At 39.0% G+C, this 21,064-nt stretch overlaps 2 protein-coding genes and 1 long non-coding RNA gene across 6 annotated transcripts; 2 read left to right on the forward strand and 1 right to left on the reverse strand.

The window, feature by feature from the left end:
• On the forward strand, nucleotides 169-6,650 carry LOC110437196. Its single transcript, XM_021465547.1, has 4 exons — nucleotides 169-271; nucleotides 467-608; nucleotides 5,814-6,387; nucleotides 6,516-6,650. The coding sequence occupies exons 1-4, from the start codon at nucleotides 169-171 to the stop codon at nucleotides 6,648-6,650; spliced, it is 954 nt and encodes a 317-aa protein (XP_021321222.1).
• Nucleotides 6,649-11,994, forward strand: LOC110436751. Of its 4 annotated transcripts, none has more exons than XR_002454574.1 (6): nucleotides 6,649-6,696; nucleotides 7,743-7,965; nucleotides 8,608-8,845; nucleotides 9,226-9,303; nucleotides 9,445-11,025; nucleotides 11,621-11,994. It is a non-coding gene; the product is annotated as an uncharacterized LOC110436751 (long non-coding RNA). The 4 variants fall into 4 exon arrangements; XR_002454575.1 differs by lacking the exon at nucleotides 6,649-6,696 and adding an exon at nucleotides 8,481-8,545 and having other exon boundaries at nucleotides 7,470-7,965; XR_002454572.1 differs by lacking the exon at nucleotides 6,649-6,696 and having other exon boundaries at nucleotides 7,470-7,965.
• On the reverse strand, nucleotides 12,231-18,579 carry LOC8069669 (eugenol O-methyltransferase-like). Its single transcript, XM_021465868.1, has 4 exons — nucleotides 18,149-18,579; nucleotides 15,146-15,456; nucleotides 12,631-12,695; nucleotides 12,231-12,533 (listed from the first exon to the last, which is right to left on the reverse strand). Exons 1-4 carry the CDS (start codon nucleotides 18,577-18,579, stop codon nucleotides 12,231-12,233), a joined length of 1,110 nt encoding a protein of 369 aa, XP_021321543.1.

The following is a 21,064-nucleotide window of genomic DNA, read 5'->3' on the forward strand; positions in this document are numbered from 1 at the left end:
TACAATACGTACCTTTCTTCCGTCCTGACAGGATCACAGGATTCAAATAGCTTTGTTTTTTTTTCTTGCTGGGAACAGCCGCGAGCACCGATCGCACGCCGCCTTCCGGGCGCAGTCAGCGAGCAGGAGCCGCAGCGTCTGCAGCTCCAGTGCAGCTCCGAGCGCCCCATGGGCCTCGCTTGCCGTGCCACAGAGCACTGGGAGCACATCCACGTTGGCGAGCCCACGACGTCAGCGGCCAGGGAGAGCAGCACGAGCACGGCAGCGTGTGGTCTGTGTACTGGAAGGGCAAGAAGGACATTTTTCTACCCAGGACCCACGTGTCAGACCCTTTAAACGTTACAAAACGAACGGAATGTGAACGGAATGGCACACGGGTATAGTCGAAGATGAAGTTGGGCACAGCGGTGCGAAACAACTTTTTAGTGGCCTCCTAGTTTGGTCAATCTTTTATAATGGCATACAGGTAAAAAGCTCTGGGGAAGAAGATGGGAAGGGGAGGCTGTCACGCAGGCCCGAGCTGTCGGTGGGAGAAGATGGTGGGGTCCGGTCGCCAGCGGTGGAAGGAGGGAGAGGAGGCGCGCCTTGCTGCACAGCTTGGGCCACAGGTTGGGCCGCTGCGGTGCGGGGGCACAACTTGGGCCGCAGGTTGGGTGCCGCTGGCTTTTCTTTTTTTTCTATTTCCTTTTCTAAAGCATTTCCCAAATAGAATTTGAATCAAATAAATTCAAACCAAAAAGCAAACAGCACATAATTAAATATGCTTCAGCATGAATGCACCAGCATGTTTCTAAGCTTATGATAAATTTTAATTTCCATAAAAATTATTTAGGTGCTAGATTAAATGCTCACAAAAATACTCAAATAAATCAAAATAAATCCTATTTATCTGAAATCAATTTTTTTGGGTGTTACAAACTCTACCCCTTAAAAGAATCTCGTCCTCGAGATTGAGCAGTGCTTACTCGAACAAATATGAATATGATTTTCTCAGATCGTCCTCTCTTTCCCAAGTTACCTCTGCTTCGAAATACCGATTCCATTGCACTTTGCACATTCTAATAATCCGACTTCCAGTAACTCTCTCAGCTGTTTCCAATATTTTAACCGGATACTCTTCATATGTGAGATCACCTTTAACAGAAAGCTCTTCTAAAGGTATTTGCTCTTCTGGTACTCGCAAACACTTCTTAAGTTGTGATACATGGAACACATCATATACACCAGATAAATTTTCAGGCAACTCTAGCTGATAAGCCACTTCTCTACACCTTTGTAAAACTTTAAACGGACCAACATACCTTGGAGCTAGCTTTCCTTTTATATTAAACCTCTTCACACTCCGCATAGGTGACACTTTCAGATAGACATAGTCACCTTCCTCGAAAGCTAGTTCTCTCCTACGTGTATCTGCATAGCTTTTCTGACGCGACTGAGCAACTCTCAGATTATCCCGACTGATTCGTATTTATTGTTCTGCATGCCTCAGCACGTCTGGACCAAACACCTGTGTCTCTCCGGTTTGATTCCAAAACAAAGGTGTTCTACACTTACGACCATATAATGCCTCAAACGGTGGCATCTTAAGACTTTGCTAATAACTATTGTTGTAAGAAAACTCTGCATATGGAAAACTCTTATCCCAACTGGTTTCATACTGCAATACACCAGCTCTCAACATATCTTCTAGTATCTGGTTGATCCTCTCTGTCTGTCCATCTGTCTGAGGATGATAGGCTGTACTAAAATTCAGTTTTGTTCCCAAAGATCATGCACTTTCTTCCAAAAAGTGGAGGTGAACTGAGTTTTCCTATCAGATACAATCTTCTTAGGCACTCCATGCAAACAAACTATCCTCTCTGTATACAATTCTGCTAATCGAGCTCCGGAATCAGCGGTTTTGACTGGCAAGAAGTGAGCAACTTTAGTCAATCTATCCACTATTACCCATATTGAATTATATCCTCTCTGTGTACGAGGCAATCCCACTATGAAATCCATGCCTACTTCTTCCCACTTCCATTCAGGAATCTTCATTGGTTGCAATAGTCCAGCTGGCCTCTGGTGTTCAGCTTTCACTCGCTAACAAGTATCACACAAGGCAACATACTCAGCCACATCTCTTTTCAAACCATACCACCAGTACTTCTGTTTTAGATCTAGATACATCTTAGTGCTACCAGAATGAATAAAATAAGCTGACTCATGAGCCTCTCTCAGAATCATATCATGAATAGCCTTCACTTCTAGAACACATATCATTTTTCCAAACCATAGTACACCATTATCATCTATTCTGAATCCTGGTGCTTTACCTAGCACCACATTCTGTGCTATCTCCTTTAGTTTTTCATCCTCCAACTGTCCTTTCAATATCTCTTCTTCTAGAGTAGGAGTGACCTCAATTTCCATAGCATTCACTACAATTCCCAAGTTCAAATATGCAAATTCAGCACACAACTCCTCAAATTCAGGTGTCGCCCGAAGCTCATTAGCATATTTGTTTCTGCTAAGTGCATTAGCTATGATGTTTGCCTTTCTAGGATGATAATGCACTTCCAAATCATAATCCTTTATCAGCTCCAACCATCTACGTTGCCTCAAATTCAGATCTGTCTGGGTGAAGATATATTTCAAACTCTTATGATCAGTATATATGTCACTCTTGTGCCCAATCAAATAGTGTCTCCAAATCTTTAGTGCATGAACCACAGCTGCTAACTCCAAATCATGAGTAGGATAATTCAGTTCATGTTTTCTCAACTGTCTAGATGCATAGGCTACCACTCTACCTTCTTGCATAAGAACACAACCCAATCCCAGACGAAAAGCATCACAATAAATAGAGAAACTCTTGCTCAGATCTGGCAATACCAACACAGGTGCAGTAGTCAACCTCTTCTTAAATTCCTTAAAACTAGCTTGACATTTATCAGACCATACAAACTTTGCATTCTTCTCTAACAGAGCAGTCATAGGCTTTGCAAGTTTTGAGAACCCTTCAATGAATCTACGATAATTACCAGCTAGACCAAGAAAGCTACGAATCTCACTTACATCTGTTGGTGGCTTCCAATTCAGCACATCCTTCACCTTACTAGGATCCACTGTAATTCCACCATTAGAGACAACATGACCAAGAAAAGAAACTTCTTCCAACCAAAACTCACATTTATTACGCTTAGCATACAGCTTATGTTCTCTAAGTTTCTGTAAGACCAATCTTAGATGTTCAGCATGTTCTTCCTATGTTTTAGAGAATACCAATATATCATCAATAAATACACCATAAACTTATCAAGATACTCCATAAATACTTTATTCATCATATACATGAAGTAAACTGGTGCATTGGTCAAACCAAAAGACATAACTGTATACTCATACAACCCATACCTTGTTGTGAAAGCTGTCTTTGTATATCTGAATTGCGGATCTTCAACTCATGATAACTCAATTTTAGAGAACACACAACACCTCTTAGCTGATCAAATAAGTCATCAATCCTAGGCAAGAGATACTTATTCTTGATAGTGTAACACCCTAAATTTTGCTTCTTTAAAAATAGAGCTAAAATAATTTATTTTGTATTTTTGTGCTCATGAAAACATAGGAAAATATTTTTTTTAAAAAAAGGGTTTAACAATGTTGTTGTGCATATATGCTGGTGCATAAGATTTGATGTAATGTTGCTTGTTGCTCCTTTGTGTGTTGAGAGTAAGCAAAGTTTTTAAAATGCGTTTAGTAGATCGATCTTCCTTGACCGATACGTCTTTATCCCTTTTGGTAGAAGTTGGGCCGCTGCGGTGCGGGGGAGAGGCGCACGCGGCCTGGCGTGCTGCTGGGCTGCGAGCTGGGCTGGCTAGCCGCTGCTTCTGCTGACTTTTGTTTTTTTTTCTATTTCCTTTTCTAAAATATTTCCCAAATAGAATTTAAATCAAATAAATTTAAACCAATAGGCAAACAGCACAGAATTAAATATGCTTCAGCATGAATGCACCAACATGTTTCTAAGCTTATGATAAATTTTAATTTCCACAAAAATTATTTAGGTGCTAGATTAAATGCTCACAAAAATACTCAAATAAATCAAATTAAATCCTATTTATCTGAAATCAAATTTTTTTGGGTGTTACAAATTTTGCATGATAAGTAAGATGATCTCAAATCAAAAAGTTACCAACTACAAAATTTCATAATTGCTCAAGATCTACATTTTTAATTTTGATCATTTGTTTATCCAACATAGTCCTAGTAACATTGTTCACAAATCTTAGATATCTTATATATTTCTCTTGTAGGTTCATAAACACTACAAGAGAGATGTAGGATTTATGAATAATGTTACTTTTACTTTATTATATGAAAAATATGACAAAAAAATTATACATCTTGATAAGTTATACAACTTTTATGTTCATGACTTTTTTTAGCCGAAATAGTTTGATGTTTCAAAATGTTGTTCGAAGTTGCTATTTTTGTAAATTCAAATTTTGTAATGTACACAAGAAAAGATGACCAAACAAATTATAGTAAGAACACAATATCTTGAAACACCATTATTTTAGAAAATTTTAGAAAAAAACCATTAAATTTGGAGCTAGTATGAGGGAGAAAGACTAGTTACAAGTTTTAGCCACAGATTGAAAAGAGAAATAAGTGTTCATCAACAATTTGAAATTAAATTTCAAACAACAATTTGAAGCATCAAATGAATTCAAATACAAAAGTAATAAACATCAAAGCTTCATAACTTTTCAAGATCTACAACCTTTGATTTAGTCATTTCTCCATCTGAGGCCGTTTTATAAATTTGATTTTGAGTACCTAATTTTTAATATTCGTCTTTTATTTATAGGGGTGGCTCAATATAGAGCCGCCCCTATATTCAACCGCCCCTACAAATGGTGTCCATTTATAGGGGTGGTTCGTAACAAAAGCTGTTTTTGTAGGGGCGGCTGCTATAGTGGATCCTAAAATACTCACTATAGGGGTTTCTGGTGATAGAACCGCCCCTACAAATAAAAGCTGACGTTCCTATAAATCGTTTTCCACGTAATGTTCTTCACGGAAATTTTGGAACTTCTATTGGGCCAATCCCATTTATTCCAATAAAATCAGTATGGGACGACAATCAGCCATTTCATTTGCACACTAGACTCATAAATTTCTTTTCTCTGGGCTCCTCTCTTGGCACGGCATGCTGGCCCGCCCAGCATGACTCAGTTAGTAACAAGCCCACTAAGGCCTACTCCAGCCACCTCCAACTCTTGTATGCATATAAATGCAGTGAAGCCCTAAACTAAATCCTTGGCTCATGTATGGCCTTGTTTAGTTCACCCTGAAAACCAAAAAGTTTTCAAGATTCCCCGTCACATCGAATCTTATGACACATGCATGAAACACTAAATATAGACGAAAATAAAAACTAATTACACAGTTTAGCTGTAAATTACGAGACGAATCTTTTGATTCTAGTTAGTCCATAATTGGATAATATTTGTCACAAACAAACGAAAGTGCTACAGTTCCGAAAAGTTTTCACTTTTCGGAACTAAACAAGGCCAGAGGTTAACTTTACTGGGGAGCTCTAGGTTCGATTCTCCGTAGGAACGAATTTTAGGTGGAGGTTAAATTTAGTGGGGAGCTTTGCTTCACAGTCTTCTCCTACAACTAAAAAGACTAAAAGATGGACACCGTTTTGGTACGACATTTTACCCTATCGTTTTTCGTCCTGCCTCCTGCGACGCCTCCCTCCGCATCCCGCCCGACTCTCTCTCTTGCAACGAAAAAAAGAAACAAACTCACTCAAGGAAAGAAACCACCGTCGTGGTCACCTGCCACCCCTCCCAGATCCGCCTGCGTCTTCCTCCTGATCCGCCACCTGATCCGCATCCCGCTCGGCACCTGCTGGGATCGCCGCCGTGCGGATCGCCGCCCCGCCTGCGCCTGCGTCTTGCTCCTGATCCGCATCCCGCTCGGCACCTTCGCCTGCGCCTGCGTCTTGCTAGGATCGCCGCCGTGCGGATCGCCGTCGTGCGCCATCGGTTCGCTCCCCCGGCTGCGCTCAGCCGGCAGCTGGCTTGCGGGCGTGCGCGCGGCCTTGCGGTAGGTCCCGTGGCTCCCGGCCTCGGCGAACGACGTGGAGGGCGCGCGCGGCCCGCCCAGTGGAGGCGCACGGTGTCGTCGCAACGCGGAGGCCTGGCCCCGACGTGCGAGCGGCTCGGCCCCGATTGGAGCTTCGCGGGCTCGCAGTCCGTGCGCGCAGAGGAGCAGCGAGCGGGTGAATCGCGCGACCGCGAGGACGCGCCCGGCTTGGAGCATTCCGACCCCGCGCAGATCCTGGTGCGGCTCGGCTCCGAGTCCTCTGGTGGCGACCCGGCCAAGGTCCGATACGAGCTGCTCTCTCCTAGATCTAATTGGATTTGGAGAAATTTTTTGGCACAGTTTGCATTTGGGGAATTTGGGGAATTATTGAAGAACAGGAACTTATAAATCAATTTGGGTCGCTGCAGGTCCCCAAGGCGCCTCCTGGGCCACCAAGCCAGCCCCACCGGCAACTCACGCCGCCACGCATGGCCACTGTCGTCGGTCGTCCGTGCCACCGTAGGTCTGCCCTTGTGGAGGAGTACGGCCTTCGGCGACGATGAACGGGTTGCAGCAGAGCGATGCCGACGAGCCCGAGGCCAAGCGCTGGTACGTAAGCCTCAGATTTGCTACTCATTCGATCACAAGTTGAGCCGTATTTTATTGTTTCTAGAACTCATATACATGTATTTGCCTGATCTGGAAGGAGGATGTTGCATCTGTGCCCAGATGGATAGCGATGCACGCTCTCCTTCGATTTGGCGCCTGTGCAGAACTGCAGATGAGATACTGCTATTTGTCTCTTTACGAGTTGATTGTCAATATGTGTTTGCACTTACGTCTGCACTAACTACTTAAAAGATGCTCAATCTCTGTTAATTCACATCAATGTGTTTTTAACTGAAGTAATTTTTTATTAATTTGATGAATTTGGGTTTAAATTTACACTGCAGGATAATGGAGTTTATGCAAAGTTAACATATTCTCTTTAGCATGTTTCAGAGTAAAACGATGACCATAAGACATGATATTCATTGATTGGCCATGAAATTTGACATGACTGGAAAATTAAAAAATCTAGCTGGTCCATAGATTTGAGAAAATGATATAAATAGTCGCTTTCCTGCAACATATATAGATGATCTCTTTGTGTTCATCTTCATGCCCTGGGCATTGAGATATGGAAGTTATGACTGGCAGCTTGCTTATTCTCCCTATGAATACATACATCAGTTTATTTTCAACTATGTCAACAAGGGTGTCATTCTGCTTTTAATTTTCCATGAGTGTCATTCAGCTTCTAATTTTCCATGAAATTAGCTTTAGCGCTATGCCGCTATGGTCGTTTTAATTCATGCTTCATATATATATATATATATATATATATTTAGCATGTTTTTATGCATGGTTATGAGATGAACTTGTCCTGATTTCACATTGGACATGGGGTGCTCAATTATGTTAGTGCCAATGCCAGCTTTGTCTTAGAAGCATTCATTTTTTTTCTAATTACAGTTCAGTATTCTTCCTAACTTACGTGTTCCAAATAGATCAACCTATTCTGCTGTGAATTTATCCTTTTTAAATTTTGCACCAAAAATTAGAGGATGATGACTTAGAGAAAAATGATTGCCTTCTGTTTAAATGATGCACAGCCTGACCATTATTGTTGAGTCCATAGTATGGCCACACGACAGATTGATGGCGATGGAGGGACCCGTTTCATTTTGCCATGGACGCCTGCAATTGCTTTCCAAACTCTATCCTGCTGGCTTTTGGAAGAGCAGAGATCTTGGAGTTGTTTTGCAGAAGTATGAATCCTCACTATGTAGCAAAGTGTCGTGTTGCAGCCGCAGCCTACTCGATCCACTCTCTCGGGTGAGTCCCAAACCATTAATGCTTATGGGTTGGATTTGAGATACTATTATGTGCCTGAACTATTATTCAAACTCAGAGATTCCCAAACCATCGATGCTTATGGGTTGAGAGTTGGGATATTAGGCGTCTGGACTATTGTTCGATGCATGTTGTCTATTACCTGATCATATAGCTTTTAGATTTTCAATCACGCCAGATATAAAAATATTGAAGATTCAGCAAATATCCAAGTTGTGTTTAGGTATAACTTGAGCTCTCCAAATATATAAATATTCAAGTTTCAACAAATTTTATGCCATGAATTGAGAAACATGTGTGATCTTCTTTCTGGAAATTCACTTATTAGCAGTGGATTTAGAACTTCAATTGGTGTAGGTGTAGTAATAATAATAGATACTATGTACTGAGGTCACCAATCAAAACCAACATTTTGCATCAAGCTTCAGATTCACACATGTACAGTCATGTTTTATTTTCTTTCTTCCTTAGGTGAAATTGAACCCTACTTTTGATAGGCATATGAGAAGAGCCAGCAAACTTGTGTGCTACTGCATTATATGTGGTCATTACTTCGATGGTGGTATGATCCCACATTTTGCAAGTGATATATTAATTTATATTGCTTCTAAATTTTAATTTCAGGAAAACAAAAATTTATCACATTTAAAGAATTAACCGGAATTCGAGTAGAAGCCTGGCAATAACGGCAAGCAGGAGATGGTCACACTCTAGACCAAGCCAGTGTTGAAGATGCAATCCTTCCTCTTCCAAATCTCCAAACACATGAAAATAAAAGGAAACATGGTACAGCACACTCAATGGTGTCATTGACCTTGCGATTCATAGGGACCTCACCACTATAAGGCTATTAATAAAAGAGGTGAAATAATATGTCAGCAGTTCATTGTTCATTTTTCGTATTGTATAAGTAATGAAACACAATAACTTGTATTTGTGGGTATGCCTTACATAAGCAGTTGTTTTCCAATAATTTCCAATAAGTAATAGAAAACTAGAAGATGACAAGATTGACAACACATGCATCAAAGATATGATGAGAAATCTTCTCTGCAAACATGAAAACAACTTAAGTATGAAGTAAAATATATTTTTTATATGTGTTTCATCGTATGTCAACTAAAGATCAAATAATAATTTATCATTAGTTGCTGATAAGCTTTTAACACTCTGACCATTCGGGATCTATTAGCATTTTTAATAAACTATTTCACTTTCGATACTTTATTTGGCTCTTTTCAGATGGTGCTCCGCATGAATTTTTGAAGCTCCATGGTCATCATGGCTTATTTCAGATTGAATGAGGATGGCGACAACTTGGTAATCTTGTTAAAAACTAGCTCTGATTCTGAAAGCAAACATATGAAATTATGTTGGCTCATATTGTAGAGTGGCCAGTTTTCAAAATCAGAATTAGTAATGACACTCCAATTTGACATTTGCACTGCATTCTGTTTTCAGTCTGGTGTAAGGCCTGCTGGACAAACTTCTTTTCATGCTAGAAGAGCGGTTGCTAAGGGACTACCATTCCTAGAACTGCAATTATCACGTTTGTTTTTTTGTTGTTTCCGTTTCAACGCATGGGTATAATCCTAGGCAGTGCTGATGGAGTTGATTGTATTGTCAAAATAGAGCTAAGAGAGTGTGTGCATCTGACAAACCACTTTGGGCTATTTATTGTTGCTCTATCTTAATTTGTAAGTTTGGTTAACCGTGAGAATTTAATTATTTTTTACAATATCAGCCATGAGCCTAAAGTTTTAGAGATATTTTCAATGACTACTTGATGATTCTTTTTCTTTTCCTATTCATGGTTTCATTTTTTTTATTTCTGTATATTTAGATTGCAATATGAACAAGGGAATTATGTCATATATGGAGGAACTCGAATTATGAACTTATGTCATGTGATTCCTGTTCATTGTTCCAGAGTAGAGAGCTAGGATCAGCACCCTTGTAGTTGTATATGTTTATGCCTTTCTTCTATTCTTTTCCTCACATTTACTAAATACTATTGTTCTTCCCACATTTTCTTGACCTTTTAGGATTATTTATTTATTTATTTATTTATTTATTAGTATTCAGTAACATGACCCCCTTGCAATTTAGCTGTGATAATGAACCTTTAACTTTTATTGGATTACATGTTCAAGAAATTGAAAAATATTACAAAATTATCAAGTTAATTTCATGTTCACCCGTCACCACCTATCCAGTTCATGCCTTCTATTTAGATCTTTTATTAGGTTTGTTGTTATTTTTTTGTTATGTCATGTATGCAATGGAATTGCTGAAAATTCCTTGACATAGCATTGTTCTACAGGATGCCCTTGCTATATAATCTCATGTTTGTTTCTTTGTGATTGTTGATGGCAGAAGATAAGAAGCACTCAGATCATGCTTTTTATTTTCCTATACAATAGTTGAAACTAATTTTGTTTAATATTTCTCTATTATATGTTATGGAGCTATCATTTGTATTTAAGAAAACAAAAATACCAGTATATTGGTGTATATTCTCTCTTATGTTCCTGTTAGTTGTATAGAATGTGAACTATAAAATAGAGACAAGGAATCCTCAACATACTCAGGTAAAAATCTATTTATGGGATGATAGTATGTGTGAAGTCATTTGTATTCAAACAACATTGGAATTCGAATTTATAGTCATCAGAGCTTTGAATTTGATTTTACGAACTTTGTCTTTTGGATTAAATGTCACTTTAACATCGGTATTTAATTTCGTAGTATTATTATTTTATCGTGTGATCCGTGTGTCTTTTGCTTAAAATTTTAGTTATCCCGTAGCAACGCACGGGCATACTACCTAGTCTTTTAAAAAAAAAGAGGTCATGCCCCCACAACGCAAGGAGCTAATTTTGGTAGACCATTCACACAGGTTTTGCACGCGCTTCAACCTGGTCCTGTGAGGCGAGGGCAAGTGAGTGCATGCGACTTCCTTTCTCCTTCTTTCACTAGAAATGAGAAAGTGGAGAAGACTTCTATATTTAAGCATGTCTACTTCCACTTCTACAAGCAAAGGTGAGACTAAAGAATTCCTACTCCACTCTCTGCACTTACATGAATGGGCTTTTTAGATTTATTCATAGAAATTTTAGAATTTATATTGGGCCAATCCCATTTATTCCAACAAAATCTAGACGGGACAACGATACAGCCATTTCATTTGCACACAAGGCTCACAATTTTTTTTTGTCAAAGTTGATATAGTATATATGATTCAGTGGCGAATCTAGAATTTTATCTTAGGGTATGTCGTCCAAAAAATTTCGTATACAATTCGCTAAATTCATCTAGCAATTCAGTAACAATAATTGTAAATTTTGCAATTTGATTCGGCAAATTCGTTCAAATATAGGTATAAAATAGTACTAGAGACTTACCATGCTATTTTTCTCATTGCTTTATTCCATGCTTTCATAGGGACATGAATGTCTTGACTATATCATCTTCATCAACTTAAAATAATATCTCACTCAATAAAAATGACTAGATAATCATTTAAAATACTAAATATAATAATTTTCTATAAAATGAAAAAGAGCAAAGATTAAATTTTGCCTAATAAGTATAAATAACGAATCAAGATAATAAGCCCTAATTATGGTGACCGTAGACGAAACTTGCAGAACTAGACAGTGATCCTCCAAGGCTCCAATTCAGAGCTGGGCGAATGGAGACTTACCGGTGAAAGGGCATCAGGCGCAGGCGGCGTGTTCCTCCATAGGCTCCATGCTCAGATTAGGAATTTGAAACATGGTGTAAAGAGTTGGAGACTCGGAGCGCATATACCGTATGGGTTCACTTGTTGAGTAGACCTCGTTACATGGGCCTCCCGTCATCATGTGATGGTGTCTAAGTATGTTTTTTCATTTTTATTTTTTACAAATACAGCATATACACTATATTATATAGTATATATATATATTACTTGCCGCCAGTTTTGCAGGGTATGCCAGTGCATACCCGGCATACCCTGTGGCTATACCACTGGTTTGATTTATGACAAATACATAAAATATTTATTTTTAACGACCAATAAGGGAGCTAGTACAATACACTGCACGGTCTTGATGGCATACACGACATATATTAATTCATGGCGGCATCTTGTATAACATGCCTTATTCTGGAGTATGGGTGTAACACGTACATGAACCAAGATGCAAGCAGAGTATAATTAATAAGCGCATGCTTGCTTATTAATTAAGAGCTACTTTAATTAATTACTTTGTGAATTCAAGGGCCCAGACATTGGCGAAGATGTATGTAGCCGTGCAGTCTCCAGAGAAGCCGGCCTCTCTGGCGAGCTCCGACAACTCTTTCTCTGTTCTCTCCTTACCGCTGGCGCCGAACATGAGCACCATCCCGAGATCGAGGTCGTACGCTATTTGCGCTGCTAGTGTTTCTTCTGGTGTCTCCGGGAGGATGTACTCCAGAATGATCATCGTCCCGTTCACCGGGAGAGCTGCATAGCAATTCTTTAGGATCTTGACGCAGTCTTTGTCGCCCCAATCGTGGAGAATCCACTGCATATATGCACCGCGTACGTGTTACAAATATGTAAAACAAAGACACATGAACCGTTTTTAGAAAGATATTTGTAGACACAATCAAGAAAATGACCTTTAGGATTATTGCATCTCCGCGTGGAATCTTATCAAACATATTGCCACCAACATGCTCCACACCTGCATGTATAGAAAACCAGCGGTTCAACGTACTATTCTCTCCGTTATCTAATATAGAACATTCTGACATTTAAAATTTGCTCTCAAATATAATGCACTATGAAGGACAAATCCTAATTTTGCATTTAATATTTTCTATTATCAACCAATATATCACCATTAATCACATTGATGATGGTATCTAATTACGATATAAAACGGGGTACATGTGTTTTTTATGCTCTCTCTTAATTTGTCTTAAAATTTCTAGAATGCACTATATTACACGACAGAGGGAGTATGTCTGTACAAGAGATAATGCAATTCTAGGCACGCTTGTAGTTAACGTATCTAAAAGTTGACCAAAATAGATATAGATAAATAATAAATATATTATTTTTTATGACACCAAATAATTAAGTACATTATGAAAAATATATCTCATGAAAAATTTTATGATAATTATTTATAAACATTAATATTCTTTATTTGTAATTAGACAAACTCAAGATATGTAGTGTAGTATGTTACTATGCTAATTTTATATTTTTGTGGACAGAGGGAGTATATAGAAACATGGCAATATAGCATTGACATTGTGTGCATATGCATATATTAAAATAACACATCTATGTTGGAAATTAAAACCTACTACACCAATTGCATCTGATCACTGAAAATTATATATTATATCATTTTACCATTTTTTTGTTGCGAGGGCCCTACAAGGAGAAAAATAAACACACTTATATATAGTGTGCATTTTTCCTACTCCCTAAGAGTACTTACTTCCAACTTCAATGAACTGTATTACGCATGTGTGTGACTTATTTACCAGTTTGAGTATATTTACATACACATTTATGATACTATAAATCCTACTATGTTTTTCTTCAAAGGAGCCCATATTTTATGTATTATTATAATACCATTATGGTAGCATGTAGAAAAGTATAACCATATATATTTATTTAGATAAATAGACAACATATGTGAATGTGAATACTGCAACATGATTTTTGTCTATTTGGAACATGTGACCTTTAGTTAACCTTTTTTAAAGTGAACAAATTTGACCAAGAAAAATTAAAGAACCATATTGCTTCAGTTAATTAGATTTTTTTGAGAAATGTTTCAGTTATTTAGATATATACAAATATTCCAACTGTAAGGTCTTTACGATCTTAGAGCATCTCTAACGGTTTGCCATTCTAGTTTGGCATTTGTGTTATTTGGCAAAAAAGTAAAAATCACTCCTCCAACGGTTTTGCAAACGGGTTTGCCATTTTAGTAAACTTGGCATTTGAGAGGCTCCCCTTGGCATATTTGGGAGTTGGCTTTTGGATTGACAAAACGCTTGCGGCCGGTTTTCATGCGTCAATTCCGTGCGCGGTCTGGTCTCTTTGGCGCCGTTTCCTTCATCGTAGGGAGTCCTCGCGCCAAATAGAGTCCTCGCGCCAAATAGAGTCCGCGCCGCCATTGGTTTGTCGTGACTCAAAGACGCAGATCGAGTCTGCTACATCGTCCCTCCCTGAACGCGATTGAAATACGCCGATCGAGTCTGCTACATCCCTCCCTGAAGATCGCGCGCGTCTGGACAGAAACACGCGAGCGGCCATTGCATCCACGCAGCCGAGCGATCTCCACTAGGTAATTGCCAAGTCCAAAATGCCAAACCATTGGGGATGGCCATATTTTTTCCTTTGCATTTGCAATTAGGAGTTGGCAAACAACAACAAATGCCAAACCAAAATTGCCAAACCATTGGAGGTGAGCATCTCCAACGGTTTGCCATTCTAGTTTGGCATTTGTGTTATTTGGCAAAAAACTAAAAATTACTCATCCAACGGTTTTGCAAACGGGTTTGCCATTTTAGTAAACTTGGCATTTGAGAGGCTCCCCTTGGCATATTTGGGAGTTGGCTTTTGGATTGACAAATGCTTGCGGCCGGTTTTCCTGCGTCAATTCCGTGTGCGGCCTGGTCTCTTTGGCGCCGTTTCCTTCGTCGGTGGGAGTCCTCGCGCCAAATGGAGTCCGCGCCGCCATTGGTTTGCCGCGACTCAAAGACGCAGATCGAGTCTGCTACATCGTCCCTCCCTGAACGCGACTGCGAACATGGGCAGCAGCTGGGGATGAGGTCCATGTAGCGGCTACTTCCACTAGGAACGGTATGCATCACGAGAAAGATGAAGGCGACGACGGACACGAACCTGCGACTGCGAGCGGCGGCGCCTCCCTTCGCGCGAAGGGAAACACGCGCGTGCGACAGAAAGACGCACACAAAGATTTGGCTGAGTCCACTAGGTAATTGTCAAGTCCAAAATGCCAAACCATTGGGGATAGCCATATTTTTTCCTTTGCATTTGCAATTGGGAGTTGGCAAACAATAACAAATGCCAAACCATTGGAGGTGCTCTAGATAAATATAACTGGCTTGCGTTTCAATTAAAAAGAGAAAAATGAGAACTGACCTTCAATTGGAGATGCCTGTGCAATTACATGAGGAAGGTCGTAGTTGATGCCACTAATATTCTCATACTGACTTCTAATCATTTGCATCGTGGTGCCTTTGCCGCCGCCGACATCGACAAGCACATTGTAATTTTCAAAGCCACGGAAGACCTCGAGTAGCCTCTTTGTTGTGATCATCGAATGGCTCGCCATTGCCTCATTGAACAACGTGTTCTTTGTCCCGTTTGCACCAAGGAACTCAAAAAATGGCATGCCGTATGCTTTGTCAAATGGTGTTTCTCCCTCTAACACTCCATCTTTTATGTTGTACCTATAAATTGATTAACGTAAAAACGTAAGGGTTCTTTTTGGAAAGTTTAGTCACTTGGACTGTGTGTCTATGGACCAGCAATGCAAGGTGACCAGCACTAACAGTGTAATATGTAAATCTTTTCTTGCACACAGTTACAGCTAGAGGTGGCATATGTCACATATATATATGTCATGATTTATATTCAGAATATAATTCTGCAAATATCTAATTTTTCTAATAATACAAAAAGACTTAGTATAGACTATATTTCTTAGTTTAACAATGGATGAATTTGCAATTGCACTGACACTCAATAATTCTTTTGAGTGTGCAATGGCAAAGTTGTCTCCTCCCTGGAGGGGCTCCTTCACTACTTTAAAACATAAGAAGAGATATCCGTGTAAACCTGATACTATTTCTTGATATTGAGAGAAGGGTCAGCCTAAGGATACTATGCTGAATGACTGGTAGATTCGGCAGATAAAAACATCTCCAATTGCTTGGGAAAATTCGTTTTCCAAATATTGTTGTTTGCCAACTCCTAAAATAATATGAGGAGGGAAAAAAGATCTCATCTCCAACAGTCTGGCAAATTTCGTTTCCTGAAACGCAAAATCTGCTAACGAATCGAAGAGCCCACTAAGCGAACGAAGAGCCTCGCTAAGCGAATGAAGAGCCCTGCTAAGCATGAGGAGAAAGACCGATGCCAAGCATGGAGCCCGCGCGTATATTTGCGCGCTAGACAGGGAGATATACCAAGTTGAAAAAGATTAGAATGCTAAATTGTTGGAGAGATTTTTTTATTATTTTGCTATAAAATATGGATGGAAAAGTCATTTGTCAAATTGTTAGATATGCTATAAGATCAAGCGAACTGGCTAAGGCGAGGTCTTAGCCTAGCGTCATGGTGTAGAATTAAGGACCGCCGGGTAGAAACAAAAGATACAAAACTCTATCAGAACTATTACCTTTAAGCAGAAGAACATGGGCAAAGTTGTGTTGCCTTGCTTCACGTATTGTGAACTTGGCCACTTCTCTATGGATTGTTTAATAGTTTGCTATTGTATTCTCCTGTTATGACGTTAAGAATAGTAAAAAAATGAGCGGCATGTGCCTACCCGCGCTAAGAAGGGTATAGTCATCGATCGTTATGGGAGACTTGGACTCTTGACACGGCTCTATGTTTGACATCATGATAGGTAAAGTAAGGCAGATGACATGTGGAAGCCAAACGACCTATAAATAATTATTCATATTACTTTATATAAACTTGAACAAATTTAAGAAACTTTGACCTGTTGATTCAAAAGGCTTATCGGGTCCAGGCTAGGAATAACAAAATATTACTTGGACTAATACGTTATCTATTCATGTTACCCATACTCGTGTCAAACATTTACGTACATACTATCCACGTACATGAACACACACGCTGACCACGCTAATCATTCACGTATTTCCTCCATATACGAAAGTCGTTTAGGACAATAATACCGTCACCAAAGCCTAATTTTGAATTCTTGTTTTTTATAAAAGTATTTATGAAAAAGTGGATAGCATGTATATAAAATAAAAATAGTTTTTAAGAAAAATCTACTCATATGGTTTTCACAATTTCAAACTCAACAACTTAAAAGTTATTTATGATTTATATTTCCAATGTTTAATCCAAATCTTGTCCAAAACAACTTTCTTTATGAGTATGGATCGGAGAGAGTACACATTCAAATCCTGCCACATGCAAAATCGTGTATAAAGTTAAAATTATATGGTAATCAAAGTATATCAAGTACAAAGTTATAAAATAAAAAAGGATTTACTAGATCAATGAGATGACGCATGCATCAAGAAAAAACATCTTTCATATCTAAAACTTTCCTTATTTATCATATTTTATAAAATACATAAATAAATAAATATCCATTTTATCTATATTACCTCCTACTAGGAGATAATACGTGATGATAACCGTTTGATCAAAATAAATAGACGGCTCATAATTGTTTAAAGTACCGCAACAAAGCCCGATAAGTTTTGTTTGAAAACGTTTTATCTAAAAGTTATAGCTACACGGTGCAATAAGTTCTGTAGGCCGTTAACTATTTAGTTATTATCCCGTCCTCCGTCTTTCAATTCCTGGCCTCACCTCATCCATCCGTAGCCTTTGACCTCTCAGCCGATGACGCGGCGGGACACCAGTGTAACGGTATTGGTGGGCTTCAAAGCACCAAGTTCTGCTTAGGATTTTTGTTTTTTTGTTTTTTATATAAAGGATTTTTGTTCTTTCGCCCCACGAACATAGGGACCTATATATATATGGGGCATCCGAAGCTAAAGATTAATTGAGGAATTGAAGTTTCAACCGAAACGCTTATTTGTATGACTCCCTTTGATTAATTACGAAGAACCCTGCTCATTTAAACTATCAGATGTTTAGAAGAACTGTATGCTTGGAGTTCTTATTTCGTAGAGCTATCATGCATATATATATATAGCTTTAACAACTTTGTTGTTCGTTTTTCAAATGATTTTTTTAGATAACACGGAAATATTTGATTAAGCGGATGAAAGGGCTCAATCTCTACCATCTTCTTCTGAACATGTATAGTACACAACTTAGAAATTCAAATCAATATGGTTATAATCAATCATGAGTCGAAATTCAATTTTAGGATACAACTTCAAACAATTCTATGCATGGGCGACGTACCAGGGCTCCATGGCGGTCTTGCTTGTCATCCAGAACAACATTGGAACCACCGACTCCACGCCGCTGCCCCTTGCAAACCACTTGCACACCGGTGCCGCTGCGTAGCGCCGGCAGCTCTTGCCATCATCGGAGCCCAACTCCGACTCGGTGGCGGCGCACCTGACCACGCCGTGCGAAGCTAGGAACCGGAGCATGCGGTCTACCATAGCAGCAGCAGGAGCAGGAGCACGACATGGCAACCCTGCCGTGAGCTCCTGTGCGCTCATGGCGCGTTCCGCGGTCAGGAGACGGTCCATGATGCCGAGCTTGATGACCGCCTTGATGGTAAAAGGTACGGCCAATCCGCCAAGGAGCTTCATAGCATGCATGCACGTCTCATCATCTTGGTTCCCTGCTTTCCCTACGGCGTGACTACTAGTATAGCTGGCCATCTGTGAAGAATCAGCACCAACAGCTATATGCCTGCCTTGTGCCCTTCCCCGTGGTGCTCCCTCACTGTATTTATAAGTGATGATGAACTAGGGTACATTGTGTTCTGCATCTGTACTTGTGTACTGAGCGAAACAAAATACAATTCAACATCATGATTAGATTATTACTGATCATAGTTGGTGTTACAACGAGGAAAAAGTCTATGGGTGTTTGGTTCCATTCCTAGCTCAGCATGGGTCGCATGCACTGATGGGTCGCACGAGAGCCAGCCCTCTCTTTGTCTAGTCTGAGTGCATGTAGGGGTGGCTGTTTGGTTGGCTGGCTCCCAGCAGCCTGGCCAACAGGCCAAGTGCAGATGGTGTTTGGTTCCCTTCCCTTGCATCAGATTCAAATTATGAGGATGCAAGAATCATGTTTGGTTGCCTGCATACAAGCTGGAGTCACCACTCCCTTTTAGTGGTATGGTTACCACCAGCAAATCCAAAGTTTTCTACCACACTTCAAAATGAGATTACAGCAACTTCGAAATCAGAAAACCTACCATCACAGCAATAACTATGATTATTACATGTCACACCCGGTTTTAAGGAACAAAACTAGGCTAGCCATCTGTGTGCCCAGAAAGTCCACATATATAAGAACATAATGAAAGATATCAAAAACAATATTATAATAGCATATACATAGTTATATTATCACTTACATCAAGTATCATATGGAACGATAACTAATCTTCAGGCTCAATCTTCGTCACAAGGATAGTTTACTGCTGCTATGTATATGCCAACTACTTCTCAAAGTTTTCTAAGAACGTCCTTCATGACTCAATTACTCTTCTCATCAACTCTTACTTGTAGACTGTAGGGGTGAGAAACAGCAACGGTGAGCACATGTCGTACTCAACAAGTATAACTAGGAGTTTATGTGGCTCAAAAACTAACACTGATTTGACTGTGTTTAGCTTTTAAGTATGCAACATGTTTAGCACTAATAGCATTCAAGGTAGTATTCATTTCCATAACCACATGATCAATGTATATAAGAATAGAGAATAATACATAAGCAACATTCTTAATCATCATTTATCACCATTCAACAGTGAGCATCTATTCCGTCACAGGTTAGGGTCGCTAGGATTCCAATCGGCGAGGACATGTAGAGCCCCCCCTCTGAATAGCACAATGACATGCAGCCTATACACATAGGGCAAAGGCCGCACTATACCCAAGTCAACAAGCATCTTTTATGCCATTTGGGTAACTTCTAACAACCTAAAAAATATCCCTTGAGCAACTAGAGTCAGAGCCATGTAGCCCTCATAGTTGTATAATTTATCCTAGCTTTTGCCAAAGGATAAGTCCCTTATGAAGGGTCAAGAACATCCAGCACAGACCAGAGCTCTTCTCACCCTTTTGTTCATGTTGCTAAAATCATCTTTTCATGTTTATTGCATATTTCAATATTCATGTTACAAGATCATGGTCATATAATTTAGTACTAGCAAATACTACCCACATGCACATATCCTAGGGTAATCAAGGCACACAATAATTCAATGCTAATTCATCCTTAAAAGGGGATCAAAGACACAAGCATATGCATTTCATTATATATAGTGAATAGGTAATCAAGGATGTCCCAAGCTAGTCCTTAAACTTGCTTTATATCCAAAGCAACTCCTTTAGAGAATCTTCAGTTATCTTCTGGTCATCCCCTCTTAATCTTCAATACCGATAAAATGGTTCTCGTTCTTTACCCATAGCAAGCACCACTCATACAAACATAGCAACAAATAGAAACAACTAAGAACAGTATACCACACAAGATTAAGCAACGTACTACAAGAGAGCTCGCTGCTATGGTCATGAGAGCACAAGAAAACACTAAGAACAAATCTATGGTTAAAAAGAAAACAACTATAGGGTGTTTTATATTATTTTATAATATAAAAGAAAAACATACATGCTTGATTTATTTTAATTCAGCAAAACCATAAGAAGCATGTTAACTTGGATTACACAAGTTAATTATATTCTAGTTTAGAATGTTTATCTATAAATATTGTCATATAGATTAAACAAGTTAAACTTTAACTTTACAAAAAGAAAAAGTAAATATGAGAGCATCTATATGAGTCTATTGTATGTAGCATGTTTAAACTAATTATATTATAATTAAAATATTTAAGTTAATATTATTCGAATTACTACTTATTTATAAAAGACCAACATTTACTTTCATTGCTTTTAACTATAAAATTGGTTACATGTATAGTAATAAATTTAATATTTAGTTATATATAGAAAGCGTGTGACATGAAAAAAATATTGAGACTGCTGCATAAAATGCGTCAACATAAATCTAATGTAACTTGAACGGAGCAAAACAGAATTAAGATGATGAAACTGTGAAGATTACGAACCACAAGAGAGATGAGAGGAAAAATCTAATTTACTACCGTGAAATTCCCAGACTATGGGCTTT

Source organism: Sorghum bicolor, chromosome 7 (genome assembly GCF_000003195.3).
Source record: "Sorghum bicolor cultivar BTx623 chromosome 7, Sorghum_bicolor_NCBIv3, whole genome shotgun sequence".
NCBI classification, from domain to species: Eukaryota; Viridiplantae; Streptophyta; class Magnoliopsida; order Poales; family Poaceae; genus Sorghum; species Sorghum bicolor.

Bases quoted from the DNA above. Each gene is read 5' to 3' on its own strand.
- LOC110437196 (XM_021465547.1), top strand. From the start codon at position 169: ATGGGCCTCGCTTGCCGTGCCACAGAGCACTGGGAGCACATCCACGTT. The intron at 272-466 runs GTCTGTGTACTG...AATGGCATACAG, and splicing joins CACGAGCACGGCAGCGTGTG to GTAAAAAGCTCTGGGGAAGA. The intron at 6,388-6,515 runs GTCCGATACGAG...GGGTCGCTGCAG, and splicing joins CTGGTGGCGACCCGGCCAAG to GTCCCCAAGGCGCCTCCTGG.
- LOC8069669 (XM_021465868.1), bottom strand. From the start codon at position 18,579: ATGGCCAGCTATACTAGTAGTCACGCCGTAGGGAAAGCAGGGAACCAA. The intron at 15,457-18,148 runs GTACGTCGCCCA...ATCAATTTATAG, and splicing joins AAGACCGCCATGGAGCCCTG to GTACAACATAAAAGATGGAG. The intron at 12,696-15,145 runs GTCAGTTCTCAT...CTATACATGCAG, and splicing joins ACAGGCATCTCCAATTGAAG to GTGTGGAGCATGTTGGTGGC.